Source organism: Oncorhynchus kisutch, linkage group LG17, assembly GCF_002021735.2.
Source record: "Oncorhynchus kisutch isolate 150728-3 linkage group LG17, Okis_V2, whole genome shotgun sequence".
In the NCBI taxonomy this organism is placed as follows: domain Eukaryota; kingdom Metazoa; phylum Chordata; class Actinopteri; order Salmoniformes; family Salmonidae; genus Oncorhynchus; species Oncorhynchus kisutch.
The window spans coordinates 55,045,737-55,066,106 of NC_034190.2; the positions used below are offsets into that span (position 1 = coordinate 55,045,737).

At 40.4% G+C, this 20,370-nt stretch overlaps 2 protein-coding genes across 5 annotated transcripts; both read right to left on the reverse strand.

Annotated features, from left to right (window-relative positions):
- Positions 1-275: 275 nt before the first annotated feature.
- On the reverse strand, positions 276-10,313 carry igf3 (insulin-like growth factor 3). Its single transcript, XM_020506236.2, has 4 exons — positions 9,530-10,313; positions 7,831-7,975; positions 3,474-3,661; positions 276-2,643 (listed from the first exon to the last, which is right to left on the reverse strand). Exons 1-4 carry the CDS (start codon positions 9,584-9,586, stop codon positions 2,389-2,391), a joined length of 645 nt encoding a protein of 214 aa, XP_020361825.1. The 5' UTR covers positions 9,587-10,313; the 3' UTR covers positions 276-2,388.
- A 415-nt stretch (positions 10,314-10,728) lies between these two features.
- Positions 10,729-17,955, reverse strand: si:dkeyp-110g5.4 (uncharacterized). Of its 4 annotated transcripts, none has more exons than XM_031794106.1 (4): positions 17,734-17,955; positions 15,398-16,024; positions 14,988-15,152; positions 10,729-14,555 (listed from the first exon to the last, which is right to left on the reverse strand). In XM_031794106.1, the coding sequence occupies exons 2-4, from the start codon at positions 15,995-15,997 to the stop codon at positions 13,932-13,934; spliced, it is 1,389 nt and encodes a 462-aa protein (XP_031649966.1). In that variant the 5' UTR covers positions 15,998-16,024; positions 17,734-17,955; the 3' UTR covers positions 10,729-13,931. The 4 variants fall into 4 exon arrangements, with proteins under 4 accessions (XP_031649966.1, XP_020361826.1, XP_020361827.1 ...); XM_020506237.2 differs by having other exon boundaries at positions 17,643-17,794; XM_020506238.2 differs by having other exon boundaries at positions 17,088-17,794.
- Between the last annotated feature and the right edge of the window lie 2,415 nt (positions 17,956-20,370).

Consider the following 20,370-nt stretch of genomic DNA (forward strand, 5'->3'; position numbering starts at 1 on the left):
CACTCGACACAATTATTGATGCTTCTTAAACAGATTATATTCTAATTGACTCAAAGTAACATTTGGAGTTGTTTATGGTACAATGGAGTTCTACTGGGGGTAGGGCTCTTGACTGTAGCAAATTACAGTTTTCTGCCCTGCACAGCCTTCAGACAGGAGGAAGGTAATGGAAAGATTAATAATGAATGTAGTTATTGTGGCACTTGTGAATTGTACTAGCCTCTGGCAAATTATATAAAATAGGATTTGAATGACAAGACACAAATAGCCAGAAGTCAGGTGATGGCATACATTGTATTACATCAAATATTGTGAACACTTCCAATGTAGTCAAAGTACAAAACAAGAAGCGTTGAACAAATTGCAATCTACACTTTTTGTATACGTCAAGCACTCAAATGCGGCTCGGATGGGTTGTTTCGGAGGGCGCACGTCTCTCGACCTTCGCCTCTCCCGAGTCTGTGCGGGAGTTGCAGCGATGAGACAAGACAATTGTACATTGACATTATTTTATACTCCCAATTGGACACCACGGAATTGGAGAGAAAAAGGCGTGTAAAAAAAAGTTAACAAACCAAAAAAGCATTCAAATACATAGCAGCATAATGGTTCACTCTTCATTCATCCAATAAACACTTTGGCTTTAAAGCAGATACATTGTAATAAATAGTTTTAAAAAGATTGTCTCCATTCATAAACATTAGCCCTGGCCTGAGGCATGGCAACAGTAAATAATTATAGTAAGTCATCAAGTCACAGAAGGGGCCTGTACATAAGGCACATACGATTCATATTCAAAGATAAAGACATGGTGAGACAAAATACAGGTTAAACGCAAATCAAGTGTACTGATGCTGTTTAAATTGGAACCCAGTGCTGCTATTTGCAGTGCTTGTGGTGATACTAGTATAAAGTGAGGTTATCAATACAAAAGTCATATGCATATGAAATATAATGGTAGTGTTTTAATTTATGATAGTGTGGTCTGAAATGATTGACAGCCTTAAATGAGCAAAAATGATTGTATAAAATAAATAATTTAAATACTGAGCTACTGTATATTGTACATTTACATTATTTTATAATACAATTGTTCAGAGAAACTTTAAGTAACCTTTTTTTCCCTCAAAGTTAGGGGTAAAAATTGACACCCGTTTTCAATACCGCACCTTGCAGAGGATAACGACACTGAGCCCTATCTAAAATGTTTAAGATTGTAGAACACATTGGGAGGGATCTTGGACCATTACTCCATACAAAGTCTTTCCAGATCCTTGATATTCATCTGTGCTTATCGACAGCCCTCAACACAAACCACAAATTTTCAACTGGTTTCAAGTCCAGAGAATGAGATGGCCATTGTAAAATGTTGATTTTGCAGCCAATTAACCATTTCTCTGTGGATTTTAATGTGTGCTTGGGGTCATGGTCTTGCTGGAAGATCCATTTGCAGCCAAGTTTCAGGCTCCTGGCAGAGGAAACCAGGTTTTTGGCAACAATGTCCTGGGTAAAGTTCATGATGCCGTTGAGCCCCAGGACCAGTGGAAGCAAAATAGCCCCAAAACATAAAATATCCACCACCATATTTGACAGTAGGTATAGGGTTATTTTATGCTCATTGATTCTCATACATGTCAAACCCACCACTGGTGTGTGTGGCCAAAGGGCTCTATTTTCACATCATACAACAAATGTAAACACGTGGAACATGCTAAACAGCACTTGGATTGGAACCAGTGCTTTGGTCAGATGACATGAAAATAGTGGTGGGTTTATCATCGAAATGAAAACGCATGAGCAGAAAATAACCCCATACCTACTGTCAAATATGGTGGTGGATCTTTGACATTATGGGGCTATTTGGCTTACATGGTGAAATTGTCATTTTAATAACCTGTGAATTACTTGCTTCTTTCATAAAGGAACTATATATTGTAATTACCGATTGAGTTGAATTATTCTAGGTAGGATACCAGAATTTTATTGTAAATACCTTTTAATTCTGGAATGTAAGTTATTTTTGATAACTTCCTCCCCTTTATTTATAATGCAGTCACATAATTGTGCTATTGTTAGAATGCAAGAAGAATTTAAACAAATTTACACTATTTGGCACGCTGCTAAAGAACATCAGGGGTACTGAACATTTCCAGGACAAGTCCTGCAACTTAAGCATAATTTATTATATACCCAAAATAATGTTTAATTTATAACATGACAAAGCAGAACTAGATCATTGCATTTTTTCTCTCAGTTCCTCTGCCTAGAGTTTTAAAGTGCATTGGGTGTACTGGATTGACTTGTCAGTCTCACAGCCAATAATAAAAGGATCAGAGATATTTTGCGCCCAGTTCAGACTGTTCATCTCAGTTTCTTGAAATGCTGGACTCAAAAAAGGTCAAAGATCACAATGGCCACAGTGTTGTTGCTGCTGCTTTGAAGGGATTTCTTGAGTCTGAGGGAGTCCTTGTCTGGTATTTTTGCTGTGTTCCCCTCAGCACTAACCCTTTGAGGTCTCCGGTGTCCGTAATGCACTTTATTTTGATGATGCACACTGTGGATCTGCCGCTCTTCATCATGACTTGACTCAAGTTTCCAGTGGTTCATTATTCTCCTCCGAAAAACAGTCTGAAATTGCTCCTCCTAGAAATGACAAAGAAAATACAGGTTGTTTTACATTCAAGATTGAGGGAGCTACTGGTTTCAAATAGTAGCCACACCCTGTGGATGTGCTGTCCCCTCTAGTATGTGTGTGCATGTGTTAAACTTAATGGACGTGCTCGACAGATGGTTGGATTCAACTTTTCAAACACCAATTCCAAGGCCTTCCAAGTAAGAGCAGCGGTTCTAGCTTGTACAGCACCCTGGGCGAACCCTCCCTTTTTATTCAGACATTTGGAACACCACAAATAGAAATATATACAAAAATAAGACTCAAATATCAAAAAGTAGTAACAAACACAAATAAAAACAAATTTGCGATGATTTGGCACTGGAGCATCAATACATTTACCCCCCCCCCAAACCAAGAGTCAAGACTAAACCAAATCACCCTGGTGGTGTGCAGACTGGTTTTATATTTTTCTTTAATAATATAATAACGAAACTATATATTCACAGTATTATGAATGCATCGTGGTTTATTTGGTAGCATTTTGTAGTGTGACTGATTTTACTAATTGCATTAGTACTGTACAAAGCTAACCCCCGCCCACCTCGTACTTCTGAGTGGGAGACCTTCCCAGGCAGTAGCCTGCCTAGCTCACAAATTAGAATCAGGGCGCCCAATCCGACAAGGTTAATTGACTCACAGTCCCACACGGTGACGGGATATCATTGACGTAACGTGCAAATGAGCGATAGAAAACCGATCGCGCAAATGACACCATTACAAAACATGTGCGGGCAGCCCGGGCAAGATGCCGCTTATACCTAAATCCGCCACTTGTTGTTATCCAAATGAGGTCTCTTACCATAACTTGCTGAGGCGTGAGGGGAGCGTGTCGTCGGCTCCGCTTTGGCTTTGCGCAGTAGCTCTCCAAATGCTGCAGGTCACAGGCCTTTAAGCAACACTGCTCCACAATTCCCTTCCCTCTCATCCGAGTCCCATTCCCTCTGAGGCGAGGACCATTCCCTCGGGTGGACCGAAGTCCATTCGGTGCTGTAACAAGAAAAAAAGTATTTGGATCAGATCGTGAAACAATGCACCGTCTTGAAGAGTTGCATACACATATAGTAGGTGGTGGGCTGAAGCTGAAAAATCAGGAAGTTGATCGACCTACGTCGAGGGAGGAGCTGTTTTTTTTTTATATGACAATTAAATATTATTATAATTACTGTAAGTTTGTTGGCACCTTCAATTCTTGCAAATTTCCTCAGAAAGGTATGTCAACTGTCTGCTCAGGCAAACTTGCAAACTTGGAACCAATCAGAACTCCCGTATATACCCCTCGTGATGAAGGCAGCCAATGGCCTGCTTCTATCTAAAATTTTAACACAGCCTACCATGAAATCGTGATCTGCTGTCAGTGTTTTAAGAGGAACTAACATTAGCTCCAAAAGACTGAAATAAGATAAATATCTGTTTGAGTGCACTTTAAATATGTAGCATGCAAGAAGAATGGTCTTGATCATATGAAGTACTAACGCCATTGACCAATTAGCAGTAACATGAAGTACTTAAGTACAAATATTTCATAAACCCAGGGTCGTTACAGTACTTGCAGTTGAAGTCGGAAGTTTACACACACACATAGGTTGGAGTCATCAAAACTCTTTTCAACCACTACACAAATGTCTTGTTAAATTATAGTTTTGGCAAGTCGGTTAGGACATCTACTTTGTGCATGACAAAAGTAATTTTCAACAATTGTTTGACAGATAATTTAACTTATAATTCACTGTATCACAATTCCAGTGGGTCAGAACTTTACATACACTAAGCTGACTGTCTTTAAACAGCTTGGAGAATTCCAGAAAGTAGGTCATGGCTTTAGAAACTTCTGATAGGCTAATTGACATAATTTGAGTCAATTAGAGGTGTACCTGTGGATGTATTTCAAGGCCTACCTTCAAAGTCAGCGCCTCTTTGCCATCATGGGAAAATCAAAAGAAATCAGCCAAGACCTCAGAAAAAAATTTGTAGACCTCCACAAGTTTGTTTCATCCTTGGGAGCAATTTCCAAAACGCCTGAAGGTACCACGTTCATCTGTACAAACAATAGTACACAAGTATTAACACCATGGGACCACGCAGCCGTCATACCGCTCAGGAAGGAAACACAATCTGTCTCCAAGAGATGAACGTACTTTGGTGCGAAAAGTGCAAATCAATCCCAGAACAACAGATGCTGTGAAGATGCTGGAGGAAAAAGGTACAAAAGCATCTATATCCACAGTAAAACTAGTCCTATATCGACATAACCTGAAAGGCTGCTCAGCAAGGAAGAAACCACTGCTCCAAAACCGGCATAAAAAAGCCAGACTACGGATTGCAACTGCACATGGGGACAAAGATCGTACTTTCTGGTGAAATTAAACAAAAATAGAACTGTTTGGCCATAATGACCATCGCTATGTTTGGAGGAAAAAGGGGGAGGCTTGCAAGCCGAAGAACACCATCCCAACCGTGAAGCACGGGGGTGGCAGCATCATGGTGTGGGGGTGCTTTGCTGCAGGAGGGTCTGGTGCACTTCACAAAATAAGATGGCATCATGAGGTAGGAAAATGATGTGGATGTATTGAAGCAACATCTCAAGGCATCAGTCAGGAAGTTAAAGCTTGGTCACAAATGGGTCTTCCAAATGGACAATGACCCCAAGCATACTTCCAAAGTTGTGGCAAAATGACTTAAGGACAACAAGGTCAAGGTATTGGAGTGGCGATCAAAGCCCTGACCTCAATCCTATAGAAAATTTGTGGGAAGAACTGAAAAAGTGTGTGGAGCAAGGAGGCCTACAAACCTGACTCAGTCACACCAGCTGTCAGGAGGAATGGGCTAAAATTCACCCAACTTATTGTGGGAAGCTTGTGGAAGGATACCCGAAACGTTTGACCCAAGTTAAACAATTTAAAAAGGCAATGATACCAAATACCAATTGAGTGCATGTAAACTTCTGACCCACTGGGAATGTGATGAAATAAATAAATCATTCTCTCCACTATTCTGACATTTCACATTCTTAAAATAAAGTGGTGATCCTAACTTTTACTATGATTAAATGTCAGAAATTGTGAAAAATAGTTTAAATGTATTTGGCAAAGGTGTATGGTATGTAAACTTCTGACGGATATTCTTTTTGGCCATCTATATACTTTATATAATTGACAAAATCATATATTTTTTTACTGGTTACCAACATAATTAGAACAGTATAAAGTATGTTTTTGTATGTAATTGTAAACTGAGTGGTTCGAGCCCTAAATGCTGATTGGCTGACAGCCGTGGTATATCAAACCGTATACCAAGGGTATGACAAACATTTATTTTTACTGCTCTAATTACGTTGTTTACCTTCATTTAACTAGGCAAGTCAGTTAAGAACAAATTCTTATTTTCAATGACGGCATAGGAACAGTGGGTTAACTGCCTTGTTCAGGGGCAGAACGACAGATTTTTACCTTGTCAGCTCTTGGATTCGATCTTGCAACCTTCTGGTTACTAGTCCAACACTAACCACTAGGCTACCTGCTGCCAAAAACATCACAGTTTTGAAAACATAGCTTGTCCAAAAGGGGTCTCTTGGCACAACATACCCTGGGTATGGGGTAAATTGAGCCAGGTTAACTTAAGCAGGATATACAGTTCTGTGTTGAATTAAATATTACCACTGCCTTTTTAAAACCATCTATATCTTTATCTCCAACACTTTGTGCTTCTTTTTTTTTAACACGACATAGGCCAGGCCCAGATGTTACCTCATACCCAAGCGTTAATGCCTTGCTTGCATTACGCCTGGGAAGAAAACACTTAAATTCACTCAACCATTAGCTCAACTTACCCCAAGCAAACATTTAGACTATATTAGCCCACACAGCTATACTGAACAAAAAAATATAAAACGCAACATGTAAAGTGTTGGTCCCATGTTTCATGAGCTGAAATATAAGACAGACATTTTCCATATGCACCAAAAGCTTATTTCTCTAAAATGTTGAGCACACATTTGTTTACATCCCTGTCAGTGAGCATTGTATAATTTTTCAAGTTAAATCTAACCATCTGACAGGTGTGGCATATCACAGCATGATCATTACACATATGCACCTTATACTGGGGACAATAATAGGCCACTAAAATGTGCCTCAAGTTGAGGGAGCATACAATTGGCATGCTGACTGCAAGAATATCCGCCAGAGAATTAAGCATAATTTATCATCTACTGAAGGGTGCTGAAGAGTATTTCTGTCTGCAATGAAGAAAAACTCATTCTGATTGGCAGGGCTGCACCAGTGACGTGAAATTGACTGATTTCCTTATGAACTAACTCAGCAAACTCTTTGAAATTGTTGCATTTATATTTTTGTTCAGTATACAGTAGAAGGATGCACTTTCTTGCTAGGTGTAGGACATCATGTTGAAGCTTAGAGACCCCATTTGATGTATAGAACAATATTGAAATGATCTACTTTGATGTAGATACAAGAATGAAACTCCTAACACAAATTAATTTGACTTGGTAAAAATACATGTTTTTTGGACCCTACTTGCTTACCAAATTTTCCATGTGATGTCTTTCTTCACAGACTATATAAAATGATGACCCCTTCCTAAATATTTGGTCAAATGATACATTTTGTGTATGGTTTCCTAGAAACAAGCGTTGCTCAACTTACCCCTCTCTCCCCTACTGCAGTTCTCAAAGCTTTTTTTCCGTTTAATACACTTCCCTTTACATAAAATTGCACATAATCAGTTGTATTATTTATTGTTATAGCTACGGCTATCGCTCTAGTGTTGGCAAAATGTTCCTTGTAAGCACTTTCATCTTGTTGGATGAGAAAGAAACATGATATCAGGCTGTGAAAGTGGCCTTGGTGGAATAAGGGTAAAGGTGATTAGGTGAGAGGGCTTGTGGATAGTAATGTCTGGTCTTACTGCTAAAGTCTCAGCATGGATACTTTTTTCACCCTTCAAATGAATGGCTATTTGCCTGTAAGCAATGTCCCAGTATACGTTTTCTTCTGAGCATTGAGTTGTAACACTGGTGTCAGCAGTGGGATTCAGTGACCATATGGCATTTCTCTGACAGAAAGAGGGAGCATACTATCTAAACAGCAAGACATTAAATGGCAAGTAGCAGCACAAAAGGGGACAACAGGGAACCATACCTCTGTAAAATCCACGGTCTCCGCACACAAACTCTAGGTGGGCAACAAGTTCAGATCCACAACGTGCTCTTGACTCTGCATGGTCTGGTAGAGCTGCAAGGCACAAGATGGAGTACAGCACACCAACACTCCGCCAACATAGCACCTAAGAAAGAATGCACTTTAATAATCCATATCTAGCACCACTCATCTGACTGAACACAACAGTCTTGTCCAAGCTGCCACTACATTATTAACACCAGCACATTAACATATACAAAAACATTAGGCTCTATTGAGTTGAAGATAAAACATTTTTTAGCGTAGGCTTAATCATATACTTTTCAACAACAATTCAGGCAAACAAGTGGCATAAAATCTAAAAATAATAATTTATTTGCTGGTTATAAGTTTCACTGTAATAAAGCTTAACAATTGGCGGTCAGTAATTATAGATTATTATTTAGTTGATAAGCAAGGAAACTCATCATCATAAATATTCAAGACAAAGACATTCAACCCAACATAAAGTAGGAGGAGTCTCCATGCACACTATCAAAACAGCTATTACAAACCAAAGCATGGCAACAAACATTCCCCCCAAAATTATCCATATCAAGCAAAGAGCACATAGTGGTTACCCCGTATTAACCTTGATGCTTGTTTTAGTACAGTGAGTTACAAAATAAAGATTCATAATTCAGCTAGGATAGAATTATGGATGATAGCAGCCTTAAAATACAACCACCGCCTCCCACGCTCTTTCTGTCACTCTGGCAAGGCTACTCTGTCCTCCCCTCTAGAAAGATACCGTAGAAAGGAGGATGCTCCATTTCTACTGAAGCCTACATTACACCTGTACACTTCATTCACATATACACATCTCAGGGACCCAAAAGTAGACAACATTGCATTCAATCCTCTGATGCTTTACAACTGAGGACATACTTGCTCCTTCAATAGCAAGTTCTTCCTTGCAGAAAAAGCAGCAAATATGCATGTAGATTAGATATGGCATCATAATGAAGTGTATACATCGCTCATAGAAAGTACATTATTAAGGGTGACAAGCAGCACCTACTAATTTTGAGCTGCACTAATGTCAAAATTGTCCATGCAGATAATTATTGCAATACAACAACTGAATGAACCCACTGGGCAAATGAGAGTTGCAGTGCAGAACATAAATATATTATATTTCTATGGTGCAGTCTGCTGATAGGAATGTCATGAGCTGGAGGTGAAGGGCCTCCAGCTCATAACATTCAAACAAATACAACACTTTGCAGCCACTGGGTAGATATTATTTCACTGCATCCCACACAGCCAAAGATGCATCATGTGAACTTGCTAAACTGTGCATCCCAAATTTGCCACCATGTAGGTGGATATTTAAATGCTATGCAGTGAAAATATCACATTTCAATTTCTGCAAAGCCACAACTCCACATAAGAGCAAGGATATTATACTGTTTGTAACCTAAAAACTGTTTTCAATATCTGTAAAGAAAATACATTGGGTCACTAGGGACCAATAGCTTTATTCAACTTCTACTTTGGGCCAGTTTCCCGGACAGATTAGCATAAATCTATTCCTGGACTAAAGCATGCTCAATAAACTATCTCCAAACCAAACCTCCTGAAATTTCACAGTACAAATAAATGTCAATAACCACTGTTCCAGAATTAGTTCAATGTTCTCCTGAGTGACCGCACATACCTTCAGTGTACATCCTTTGGCAGACGACCAGTGTAGTGAGGGCTCAGAGGAGTGCATCTTGTCTGTCTGTCTGTCTAGGCATAGAGGCAGTAAGGCCTTGGAGCTGCAGTCTTATACTCAACCAGAGGGGAAGGACCAGTAGCTCAGTAGCTCCCTCCCTCCATTCTAGGCATTCTCCCTGGCCGAAAGAGAAAGGGTGTAAACTATTGAATCGTGTCCAAATCAAAAGTACTATCATGCCAACTTCCGGCCTCTCATTGTCATGCCAAACAAGATCAGATCAAATCGTGGACCAGGGTAATTGAAAAGGTTTCGCAGGTTGTAAAATACTTTAACCTAGGATGACCTCCAGTACTTACAATGACTTACACTGTATAGGCCAAGGTAAGCCTTTACTTTGCACACTATGATTGATTAGAGAAAAGACACTAAGGGCCGGCTCTATTCAATTTGCAGCACTGAAGATCCACTATTAAAAGGCAAAATTCCCATGGTTCTGGAGACTGCATTCACGCCACATCGTTAATTACCTTCACATATCTTCGGCGATATCGATTGAATCCAACCCGTGTCTAATTTTACTCGATTAGTTAAATTGGCCAGAGTTCACACATCTGGCCATGTTCAGTACGAGAAAATGCTTTGAAAACAGAGGTACTACCTAAAGTTATATTTTCCCATTGCCAAACAGAATAGTTTGATTCAGTGGGCCATAGACATGACCCCGGTATCCCAAGTCTAAACTTGCTGATTAAAAGCCCAATAGAAGTGGCTGGCCTCAAAGGCCAAATTTGGTGTAACAAGAGAAAGAGATGGACTTACATTACATTGTATGTTCACCACTGCTATCATTTGGGTCGAGCCAGGTCTTTTTTTTTTAACTGTCAAACTGTGCAACTCAGAGGATTGTCACATATAAATGTGGTTCCTGATTAGTCAGTTCCAGAGATTTTCTCCGTCACACAACAGCCCAAAAAATTACGACCCCATTGACTGCTGTCATGACTTTCGACCCATGGCCCTTATGGGCAACCATCCAAATAGTAAACTGACAACACTGTACGTTCGTCATTACAGCACACTGTCTGGGAGTAAGAGTGAACACATAGCACGTGGCGTTCAGGAGAGATGTTACTGGTGAGGAAATGCAGATCGTGTGTGATACACAAAACCAAAAAAATAACAAAATGATGCCTTCATACAAACATTAGTTGCTTTATTGCACAAGGTCAATGTTATGAGACTACACAAAACAAAGTTATTTGGCAGAACTCAAACTTCCCATTGACTAGTCTCACAGTAAGACTTTGCTGCCACAGGTGGCGACCTGGGTGTTGTGCTTCTGAAGGATTCCTCCACTTATAAATGTAACAACTTGAGAGGGACTCATTTTCAGCATCTAGTAAGAACTTGTGCAGTATCATCTAACAATCATCTTGAAAACAAAAAATATTCAACCCGCAGTATAAATACTGTTCCAAATGGGAGGAGAATAAGATACAACTTGTACTTTTAACACAATGTTTTGACAATGTTCAAAATGTGAAGAGGAAAAAAATGTAACTAATTGTGTCTCTAAAGGGGGAATTCAGACCAGAGTTACACACGCGTGAATGGAACTTTATTCAGTTTTTAGGCACTTCTCTGTGTATTCTGACCTTGATCTTGTGCTAGGGGAAATGCCAGTGCCAGCTAAGGTAAGCATTTAATGTGGCAATCAAAGAAATGAAGGTGTGGTGGTGTCTCTTTCAGGTACGCTGTATTCTGAACTTGACTGAATTCCCTCATAATGCCACCACCTTTACTCATGAGGAAACTGTGATGATCGAGCAACCTGTCAGTTCCATGTGGAAAAGCTAATTATTTCCCCCCCAATAAAAATAACACCAATCTCCATGCACTATCATTTATACATTGATAAGAGCTAGGTAAATGAGGGGATAGTAAAAATGATTTAATTGCTTTAGATACATTTTACCTTATGATCACTGGCGACAGAATGTGAAAGTCATATTTCAGCAAACTGAAAAGCATGTAAACTTGTCAGGTTTTTCCACAATGAATTATAAACAGCAGTGATGTTATTCAAAATTATCATTGTAGGCCTATGGCTTCATCATTTGTGGGGGCTGAATTTGGAGATCCAAGCCGAGGCTGGAGCCTATGGTAACCTGTGCACACTGACAGTAACTCTGAACCTACCGAGATGATTTATGCACTCTAGAATGTTTCAATTATATGCCCCAACTTATCAGTGGTTTGTTTTGACAATTTCTATTGAATTAAATATTAGCCACCGTCAGTAATACCCACATACTAACTATCACTTTAGTTAGTCCTAACCATTACATGGTTAGTTTACCCATCTTTCCTGTCACATAAGTGTGGTTAATCCAGAGGGTCACTAGCAATAGGCTTACATACATTGCATTCGGAAAGTTCAGACCCCTTCACTTTCCACTTTGTTACGTGACAAGCCTTATTTTCCTCATCTACACACAATACCCAATATTGACAAAGCGAAAACAGGCTTAAAATTTTTTGCAAATATATTAAGACCCTTTGCTATGGGATTTTAAATTATGCTCATTGATCATCCTTGAGATGTTTCTACAACTTGGAGTCCACCTGTGGTAAGTTGGATTTGTAAAGGTACACACCTGTCTATATAAAAAGGTCCCACTGTTGACAGTGCATTTCAGAGCAAAAACCAAGCCATGAAGTCAAAGGAATTGTCCGTAGAGCTCCGAGACAGGATCATGACAAGCTTGGCACAGATCTGGGGAAGGCCATCAAAAAATGTCTACAACATTGAAAGGGACCTCCATCATTCTTAAATGGAAGAAGTTTGGAACCACCAAGACTCTTCGTAAAGTTGGTTGCCTGGCCAAACTGAGCAATCGGGGGAGAAGAGCCTTGCTCCGGTTTGTGACCAAGAACCCAATGGTCACTGACAGAGCTCCAGAGTTCCTCTGTGGAGATGGGAAGAGCCTTCCAGAAGGACAGCCATCTATGCAGCACTCCACCAATCAGGCCTTTATGGTAGAGTGGCCAGACAGAAGCCACTCCTCAGTAAAAAAAGCACATGACAGCCCACTTGGAGTTTGCCAGAAAAGCACCTGAAAACTCAAACCATGAGAAACAAGATTCTCTGGTCTGATGAAACCAAGCTTGAACTATTTAGTCTGAATGCCAAGCGTCACGTCTGGAGGAAACCTGGCACCATCCCTACTGTGCAGAATGGTGGTGGCAGCATCATGCTGTGGGGATGTTTTTCAGTGGCAGGAACTAGGAACTGTGAGACTAGTCAGGATCGAGTGAAAGATGAATAGAGCAAAGTACAGAAAGATCCTTGATGAAAACCTGCTAAAGAGCGCTCAGGACCTCACACTGTGGCAAAGGTTCCCCTTCCAACAGCACAACAACCCTAAGCACATAGCCAAGACAACGCAGTATGTGACTTTCATTGATCCCTATTCTGATCTCGTTCTCTCAATATATTCGAATGAGTATGTCGAGAAAATTTGAATTAAAGGTGCAATATTCAGAAACCGCTCTGCCATTTTATGGTTGCTAAAATTTAAAGTTAGCTTTATTTCAGATTGTGACAAAACAAGCGATGTTTGGTGTAGAAAACCATTGTACCATCTAAACCAGCTGTCAGCGGTTTGAATCTGGTGTACAAAACCAAAAGACGCAAATTCTAAACTTAGCATAGAAATGGCACGCAGAACTGCTTCTTAGACTTACTTTCAATGAGAATTACAGATCTTTAAAACAAATTTCTATGAGAATTTGGTCTGGTCGCCACAAAAATGTACATATTGTAGCTTTAAAAAGGTACACTGTATTTAAATGGAATCCTCAACAAGAAAATCTGTTACCCAGCAAGTGGGAGGGGTTTCAGTATTTTAATTATATAAATGTAGTGAGTGCAAGGGAGCCACACCTGTAAAGCCCATCAATTCTGAATACCAACAACTGAGAACTGCGTAAATCAAAAAGTATTGAAAAAAGTCTGAATCCAGCCCTAAAAGAATAACTGCAACTCTAATAACTAATCTTCAAATTCAATAGCTGGGCAAGTTTGAGCAAACAAACACTGCTTTCACATCAGATATAATCAAACGAAAAGTAAAAATTCCTTTTGAATTTTCTAATAAAATTATAGAATTTAGATTTGACTTATTTCTAACGTAAAATATTTTTGCCCATCAAAGATGATGGATCACAGGTCTTGGAAGATAAGGAGTGGAGAAGTTTATGGGTTCCAACATTTAAAAAAATAATAGTTACAGAATGGATGTTCTAACAGCGCTTAAATGAAAGTGTGTGGAATAATCGTTCATGGCATTCAACATCTGAGGGCCCTTGAAATAATTGTTTCCCACTTTGAAGACAGTCAACTTGGAGAGCGCAGGTTGTTGAGGGCAGCCTCGCTCTCTCTCAGTTTGGCCCTGATACGGTTGATCCTCTCCTCACGGGCCGAATGCTCAAAGTCAAAACCATGGTTCTGTTTGGGGGTGGGGGCTAGAGCGGGTATGATTGGGAACTCCGCCGTCCAACTCTGAACACTGTCCCCCGTGAAGTCAACTTGCATAACCGTATCACTGCTTTGGTCTGCATTCAGGGCCTCTGGTGGAGGTAAGCTGTCACTCAAAGCAACAGCCGTAACAGAGAGATCTTCCACCTCAGACTCATCCCCATTGGTGGCTTGGCCCTCTGCCCCACTCTTACCTTTGTCTTCAACTCGTCGTTGTTTGACACTACCCAAATTGTGACATCCCTCTTCCTCAGGCTCCTCCTCAGCATCATCATCTGTCTCACTGGTAATCCCACCTCTGCCCTGAAAGCCTTCGCTTGAGCAAGGGTGCCAATTTGCTGTCTTTGATAATGATTCTTGGGTCTCCTCATTCAAAGGCTTGTTTTCCTCTTGAGTCACCAACTCCATCTCCTGTTCAGGACATCTGCCAGCAGTCTCCTTTAACAACCTGTTGGCGTTCAATAACTTCCGTATGACTTGATCCTATGGTGGAAAAGAAAAAGAAAATAGGTAGAGACAGGAATTAACATTTAGACTTAGACCAGTTCTTGTTCTCTATGAGAGGAGATGTGAGAATTGTATAATTGTACATGTGTGTTAAAGGACAGCTCCCTGGAAACTTTACCAACAGGCTAAAAAAGCAACAACAAATATAGCTATATTTAAAGTCTGATAAGTGACCGACTACCTTTGTGGGGTTTATAAGCAGCATATATTCATCTCAACCTAGCCTTTATTAACTACAGCACAAATACCACAAGGTGGAAATAGGCTGTCCATTTTCTAATTATTTATTTGCCAAGTTATAAGATATTAATTGATCAGCAAAATAAATAATGCCGTGCCAAGGAGATTCATATCACATACACATCTGGTACTGACATGCTATGGCACAGCTGAGACAATAGTACCCACTTGCTCTGTGTTATGATCCTCTTCGGCAGTCTGCTGTGGCTCAATGTCCCCCTGGGGGATTCTGGACAACTTCACCTGGACTTGGTGGGTCAGGCCGAACCTCTGCAGCAATGCCCACTTCCCCTGGGGCTTTTTAGGAGACGGCTTTGGAGATGTGGGGCAGGACTGAGGTGGTAAGATAAGGTGGTGGTAAGCCAAGGGGGTGGGGAAGAGATCAAAATACAAGAATTCAGCTTTCTGTAAAAATATACACCTCACAAGGACATCTAGTTTCAAGCAAGTAGATCATGTTGATATCACAAACGGTTTCAAGTCTCATATTAACATACATAAGCAGACATTTCTCAAGAGCATGGGGTACAGTCAAGAGGGAGCAACAGTAAGGATAGCAGGAGATGGCAGGGTCTTACCTTCTTCTGGCTCTTCCTGGCAGGTGAGAGGAAGATCAGTTTTCGCTGTGTGGTCTGAGGGGCCTCGGAAGACAACAAGTTATTCAGGTCAGGGCTGTGCTGCCTCTTTCCTCTGATAGTCTTTGCTTTCTTGATTGACAGGAAGATCCTCCCCTTGTGGATGATGATGGCATCCTGGTGGGGGACAGGGGGCAGGCCATGAGGGAGGGGGTCAATCTGGGTGGCAGTACCCTGCTGGAAGTTCTGTCTGGAGGGCAAGAACTCCCTGAGGACATTGAAGGCCGTGCCGCTGGAGGAGACAAATGGGATCAAGAAGGGACCCTGGGCTGCCTTGGGTTCCTTGGTCACCATTGAGGTCAGGTTAATCTTGGCTGTATCCACTGTAGGGCTGGCCGGTGAACAGCCTCTCTCTCGGATGACCACTGGCGAGATCCACGTGGCCAAAGGCGAAGAAACGCTCTTTGCACTGCCACCCTGAGAGCGGGGCACTCCCATCCTTCTCAAGATGGAGGTTGGCAGAGTCAGAATAGAGGTGATTTTCACCTCTGCCTCTTTGGGGATGTAGATCTCAAAGTTCTCCAGGATGTCTATGCCCCGCATCTTTCCACGTCTACAGCTGGCTGAAAGCTATAGCAAAGATGGTTTACGCATATAGTAGAATATTGCATACAGTTACTGGCAGTGCTCAACTTGGACTGAAATAGGTGCCAATATTCTAACCTGTAGTGGCCATGTGAAAATGTAATGAAGGGATTTGCTCCACTGTTTATGTTTTATGATCCGCTATTTGATGGTATGCATATTCCTGGCTAGTTCCTGAGATTGACTTTAAAATTAAAGGTGCAACATACAGAAACCGCTCCTCCATTTCATGGTTGCTAAAATTTTAAGTCTGCCTAATTTCAGTATATGTGACAATACAAGCAATCATTGTACAATTAAACCACTGAAATATATTCTCATTAACAACAAATATTGTCTTTTCAGCTGATTGAAATTGGTGTATAAAATCAAATGTAAAAGACAAAAACTACAGTTTCGGCAAGCATAAGGACCTTTTCTTTCATATGAGCAATAAATATATTTCTTAAACAAAAGTTGAAATTGATACACGCCTTGATAGGGTTAGTGTTCCTACATGGCCATATCACCATGTTCCAGAACTTGTTTACGGAAGACAAGGGGTCCACCTGTGCTAATTAGCTATCTAGGAAGCTCCAAACACCTGAATGTAAGTGTAACTCGGGAAGTGTAGAGAAAGTGTAGTTTAGTCAGATGGAGGCACCTACAAATCAAATGTAATTTGTCAGATGCTCCGAATACAACAAGTGTAGACCTTAGTGAAATGCTTACTTACAAGCCCTTAACTAACAACGCTGTTAAAAAAAATACATAAATAAAAATACAACAGAGCAGTAAAATAACAATAGCGAGGCTATATACAGGGGGCACCAGTTAGATTGATGAAGCTGTACCTCGAATATGTAAAACTAGTGAGTAAGTGTAACTTTTTTATTTTAAGGATTCTCGCTGATAAAAGGGCCATTTGTTTCGAAATACTAATCACAGCGATGATGATTGACTTTTTATAAAACGTTAAAACAGAGTAGTTCAGATTGTAGTTCACACAGTAATCGTGGGCGAAGTTAATGACTGAAAATGCCGCCTAGAGTTTGAGAGCTACACTTACCTTAGCAGTTTTGCACAGATCCACATACTGTGTGCCTCCAGCTGACGAACTACACTCACCAGTTATGCTTATACACAGGGGTTCGGAGCACGTCAGATAACTAATTAGCACAGGTTGGCTGCCTATTTTTTTTCTGTAAACAAGCGATGTAACATGGAGATATGGCCATGTGTGAACACTAACCCTATAAAAAGGTGTAGTAAATGTCACCTTTTGTTTTTTGAAAATGATTTCTCGCTGATATGAAAGCTTACAATAAGCGATGCGTGTTAATGTTTAGAGAAAGCGTGTCAATAAATATATGCCGAGTTCACACTAATTTGCAAGTTGGACATTTCCGAGTTTTCTTAGTTCCGACTGGCTTGTGAACGTGGCATAAATGTACACGAATAAAAACGACTTGATAGTTGATGTACTACAGCCAGCCCAGCTGTAGTTAGTTGACTAATTACGTATCTAACTGTTAGCTATGCAAACTATTTATAATGCGACGCACCTGCTAACTACAGTCGTTAGCTAGGTGACAATACAATACACAGTTCTTTTGCATATTACCTGAGCTTAGAGCGTGGACCCGATAAAAAACAAAGCAAATGGTTAGTTAAACAGAAGCCTGACTAAACTTGAAAAAACTAACAAGAAGTACCTAACATGTTTCCAGCAGCTAACGCTGTCACACAGGCAATGGTAACGATGTACTCCCGGGTCACAGATTTTTGCACTCCTTCAGAGTCCCGTCCGGTGTACTTTGTAAATTAACATTTACGGCGAAAATTATGGAAAATGTGCACAGTGAATGATATATTGTGTATATCGAACTGTATAAATCAAATCGATACAAACAAACCTGTATAAAACTAGCGTCAGTAAATAATCACTTCCGGGTCACATTTTTTAAAGGTCTTCAAAAAAATAGTCACACATTGTATGGCAAGCTGTAGGCCTACAGTATATTAATTATCAGTGGTGTGTATTCATTGATGCCAAGGGAAGAATACAGGCTTCCCCAAAAATGTTTGCTTTAGTCTCTCTGTGTTTCAGAATGTTTCTTCAATTTGCAAGAGGCTGAATGTATCTCACTGGCGAAAGCATCCAAACGATCGAAACAGCACCCCTCTGTCTCAGTATGTGTGGTGTATCTATCTGATGCTGTCTGGTCAAAAAGAGTATGACATTGTTGCTGTCCATAGCATTAAATACAAGGGAAGCCAGCAGAGAAGGTGCAATTGTGGCCCGCAATTCCTGCATGTGGGCGGAAGCCACTCCTCAGTAAAAGGCAAATGACAGCTTGCTTGAAGTTCGCCAAAAGGCACCTAAAGACTCTCAGACCATGTGTAACAAGATTCTCTGGTCTGATGAAAATTGAACTCTTTGGCCTGAATGCCAAGTGTCACATCTGAAGGAACCCTGGCACCATCCCTACGGGGAAGCATGGTGGTGGCAGCATCATGCTGTGGGGATGTTTTTCAGCGGCAGGGACTGGGAGACTAGTCAGGGTCGAGGGAAAGATGAACGGAGCGAACTACAGAGAGATCCTTGATGAAAACCTGCTGTAGAGCGCTCAGGACCTCAGACTGGTGCACACAGTAAAGACAATGCAGGAGTGGCTTCGGGACAAGTCTCTGAATGTCCTTGAGTGGCCCACCAGAGCCCGGACTTGAACCCAATCGAACATCTCTTGAGAGGCCTGAAAATAGCCGTGCAGCAACGCTCCCCATCCAACCTGCCAGAGCTTGAGAGGATCTGCAGAGAAGAATGGGAGAAACTCCCCAAATACAGGTGTGCCAAGCTTGTAGCATCATACACAAGAAGTCTTGAGGCTGTAATCACTGCCAAAGTTGCTTCAAAGTACTGAGTAAAGGGTCTGAATACTTATGTAAATGTAATATTTCCGTTTTAAATTTTTTATAAAAGTGCTCAGCATATGTAGGAACTCCTTCAAGACTGTTGGAAAAGCATGACTCATGAAGCTGGTTGAGACAATGCCAAGTGTGTGCAAAGCTGGCATCAAGGCAAAGGGTGGCTACTTTGAAGAATCTCAAATATAAAATATATTTTGATTTGTCTAACACTTTTTTGGTTACTACATGATTCCATATGTGTTATGTCATCGTTTTGATGTGTAATGTAGAAAATAAAGACTAAAGCTTGTTACCAGAGGTGTAGCTATAAAATCTGGCTGTAGTTTTGACACAGCGAGATCAACAATCGGGGAAATAGCATACATAATCAGATCATCCAAATATAGATGAAGTTCACAATTTTTTACTGATTGACCAATGGTGGTTATATAAATAGTGACGAGAACAGGTCCCAAAATCGACCCCTTTGGTACACCTTTATGCACTTCAAGAAATTCAGATTTAACCCCATCCATCACGATAGCCTGAGTTCTGTTACTAAAATAATAATGAAACCAAGAACAGGCTCAGAGCTCAGGCCTATCGAGGACAACTTATTCAATAAAATGGCATGATCAGCAGTATCAAAAGCTTTTGACATGTACACAAACAAAGCAGCACATTTTATTTTAGTGTCTAAAGCATTGACAAGATCATAAACAACTAAAGTGGTTGTTGTAATAGTACTATGCCCAGGCTTAAACCCTGATTGATTTATATTCAAAATACATTTCTCAGATTTAAAAAAGAACAAAGCTGTACATTTACCAATGATTCAAGAATCTTAGCTAGACAAGGAAGTCTTGAAATGGGGTGATCATGTTTAATTAAGATCATTACTATCCCCACCTTTATGGAGTGGCAGCACAAAAGCCTATTTCCCTAATGTTGGAATATTTCCTGATAACAATGTTAAATAAAACATGTGAATTATTGAGCCAACAATGATGGGCACTGCACACTTCAGCAGACCAGGGTGCAATTGGTCAGCCCCTGTGGATTTAATGTTGTCTATTGCTAGCAAAGCATCCAGGACATATTTTTCTCTAAATAGCCTAAAAGAAAAGCTTAAAACTCACTGATCAGTGACGTTTAAGATGAGGGAGGCCAATTTTTTTAAATGAACATGGCCTTACTTCTATTTTAGCATATTGGATGACTGTCGTTCATATTCCCTTCACCCAGCTCAATGTAACTACGATAGGTTTTGGTTACTACATGATACTCAAATTTTCCCGATACCTATCATGGGGTTGCTACAACCTAGCCTATAAATTAAAGTTTACAATGTAGGTGCACAGGTCGAGGAAAAAATGACAGTAATCAAGTTGACAGTGACACATTCAATACTGCCTTGCATACTCTTGCCTGCTTCTAGCTGA

Coding starts and splice junctions, on each gene's coding strand:
- igf3 (XM_020506236.2), bottom strand. CDS start 9,586: ATGCACTCCTCTGAGCCCTCACTACACTGGTCGTCTGCCAAAGGATGT. Junction 7,976..9,529: donor CCAAAGGATGTACACTGAAG/GTATGTGCGGTC, acceptor ATTCTTTCTTAG/GTGCTATGTTGGCGGAGTGT. Junction 2,644..3,473: donor TCACGCCTCAGCAAGTTATG/GTAAGAGACCTC, acceptor TGTCATTTCTAG/GAGGAGCAATTTCAGACTGT.
- si:dkeyp-110g5.4 (XM_031794106.1), bottom strand. CDS start 15,997: ATGCGGGGCATAGACATCCTGGAGAACTTTGAGATCTACATCCCCAAA. Junction 15,153..15,397: donor CCAGGAAGAGCCAGAAGAAG/GTAAGACCCTGC, acceptor TTACCACCTCAG/TCCTGCCCCACATCTCCAAA. Junction 14,556..14,987: donor AGGATCATAACACAGAGCAA/GTGGGTACTATT, acceptor TTTCCACCATAG/GATCAAGTCATACGGAAGTT.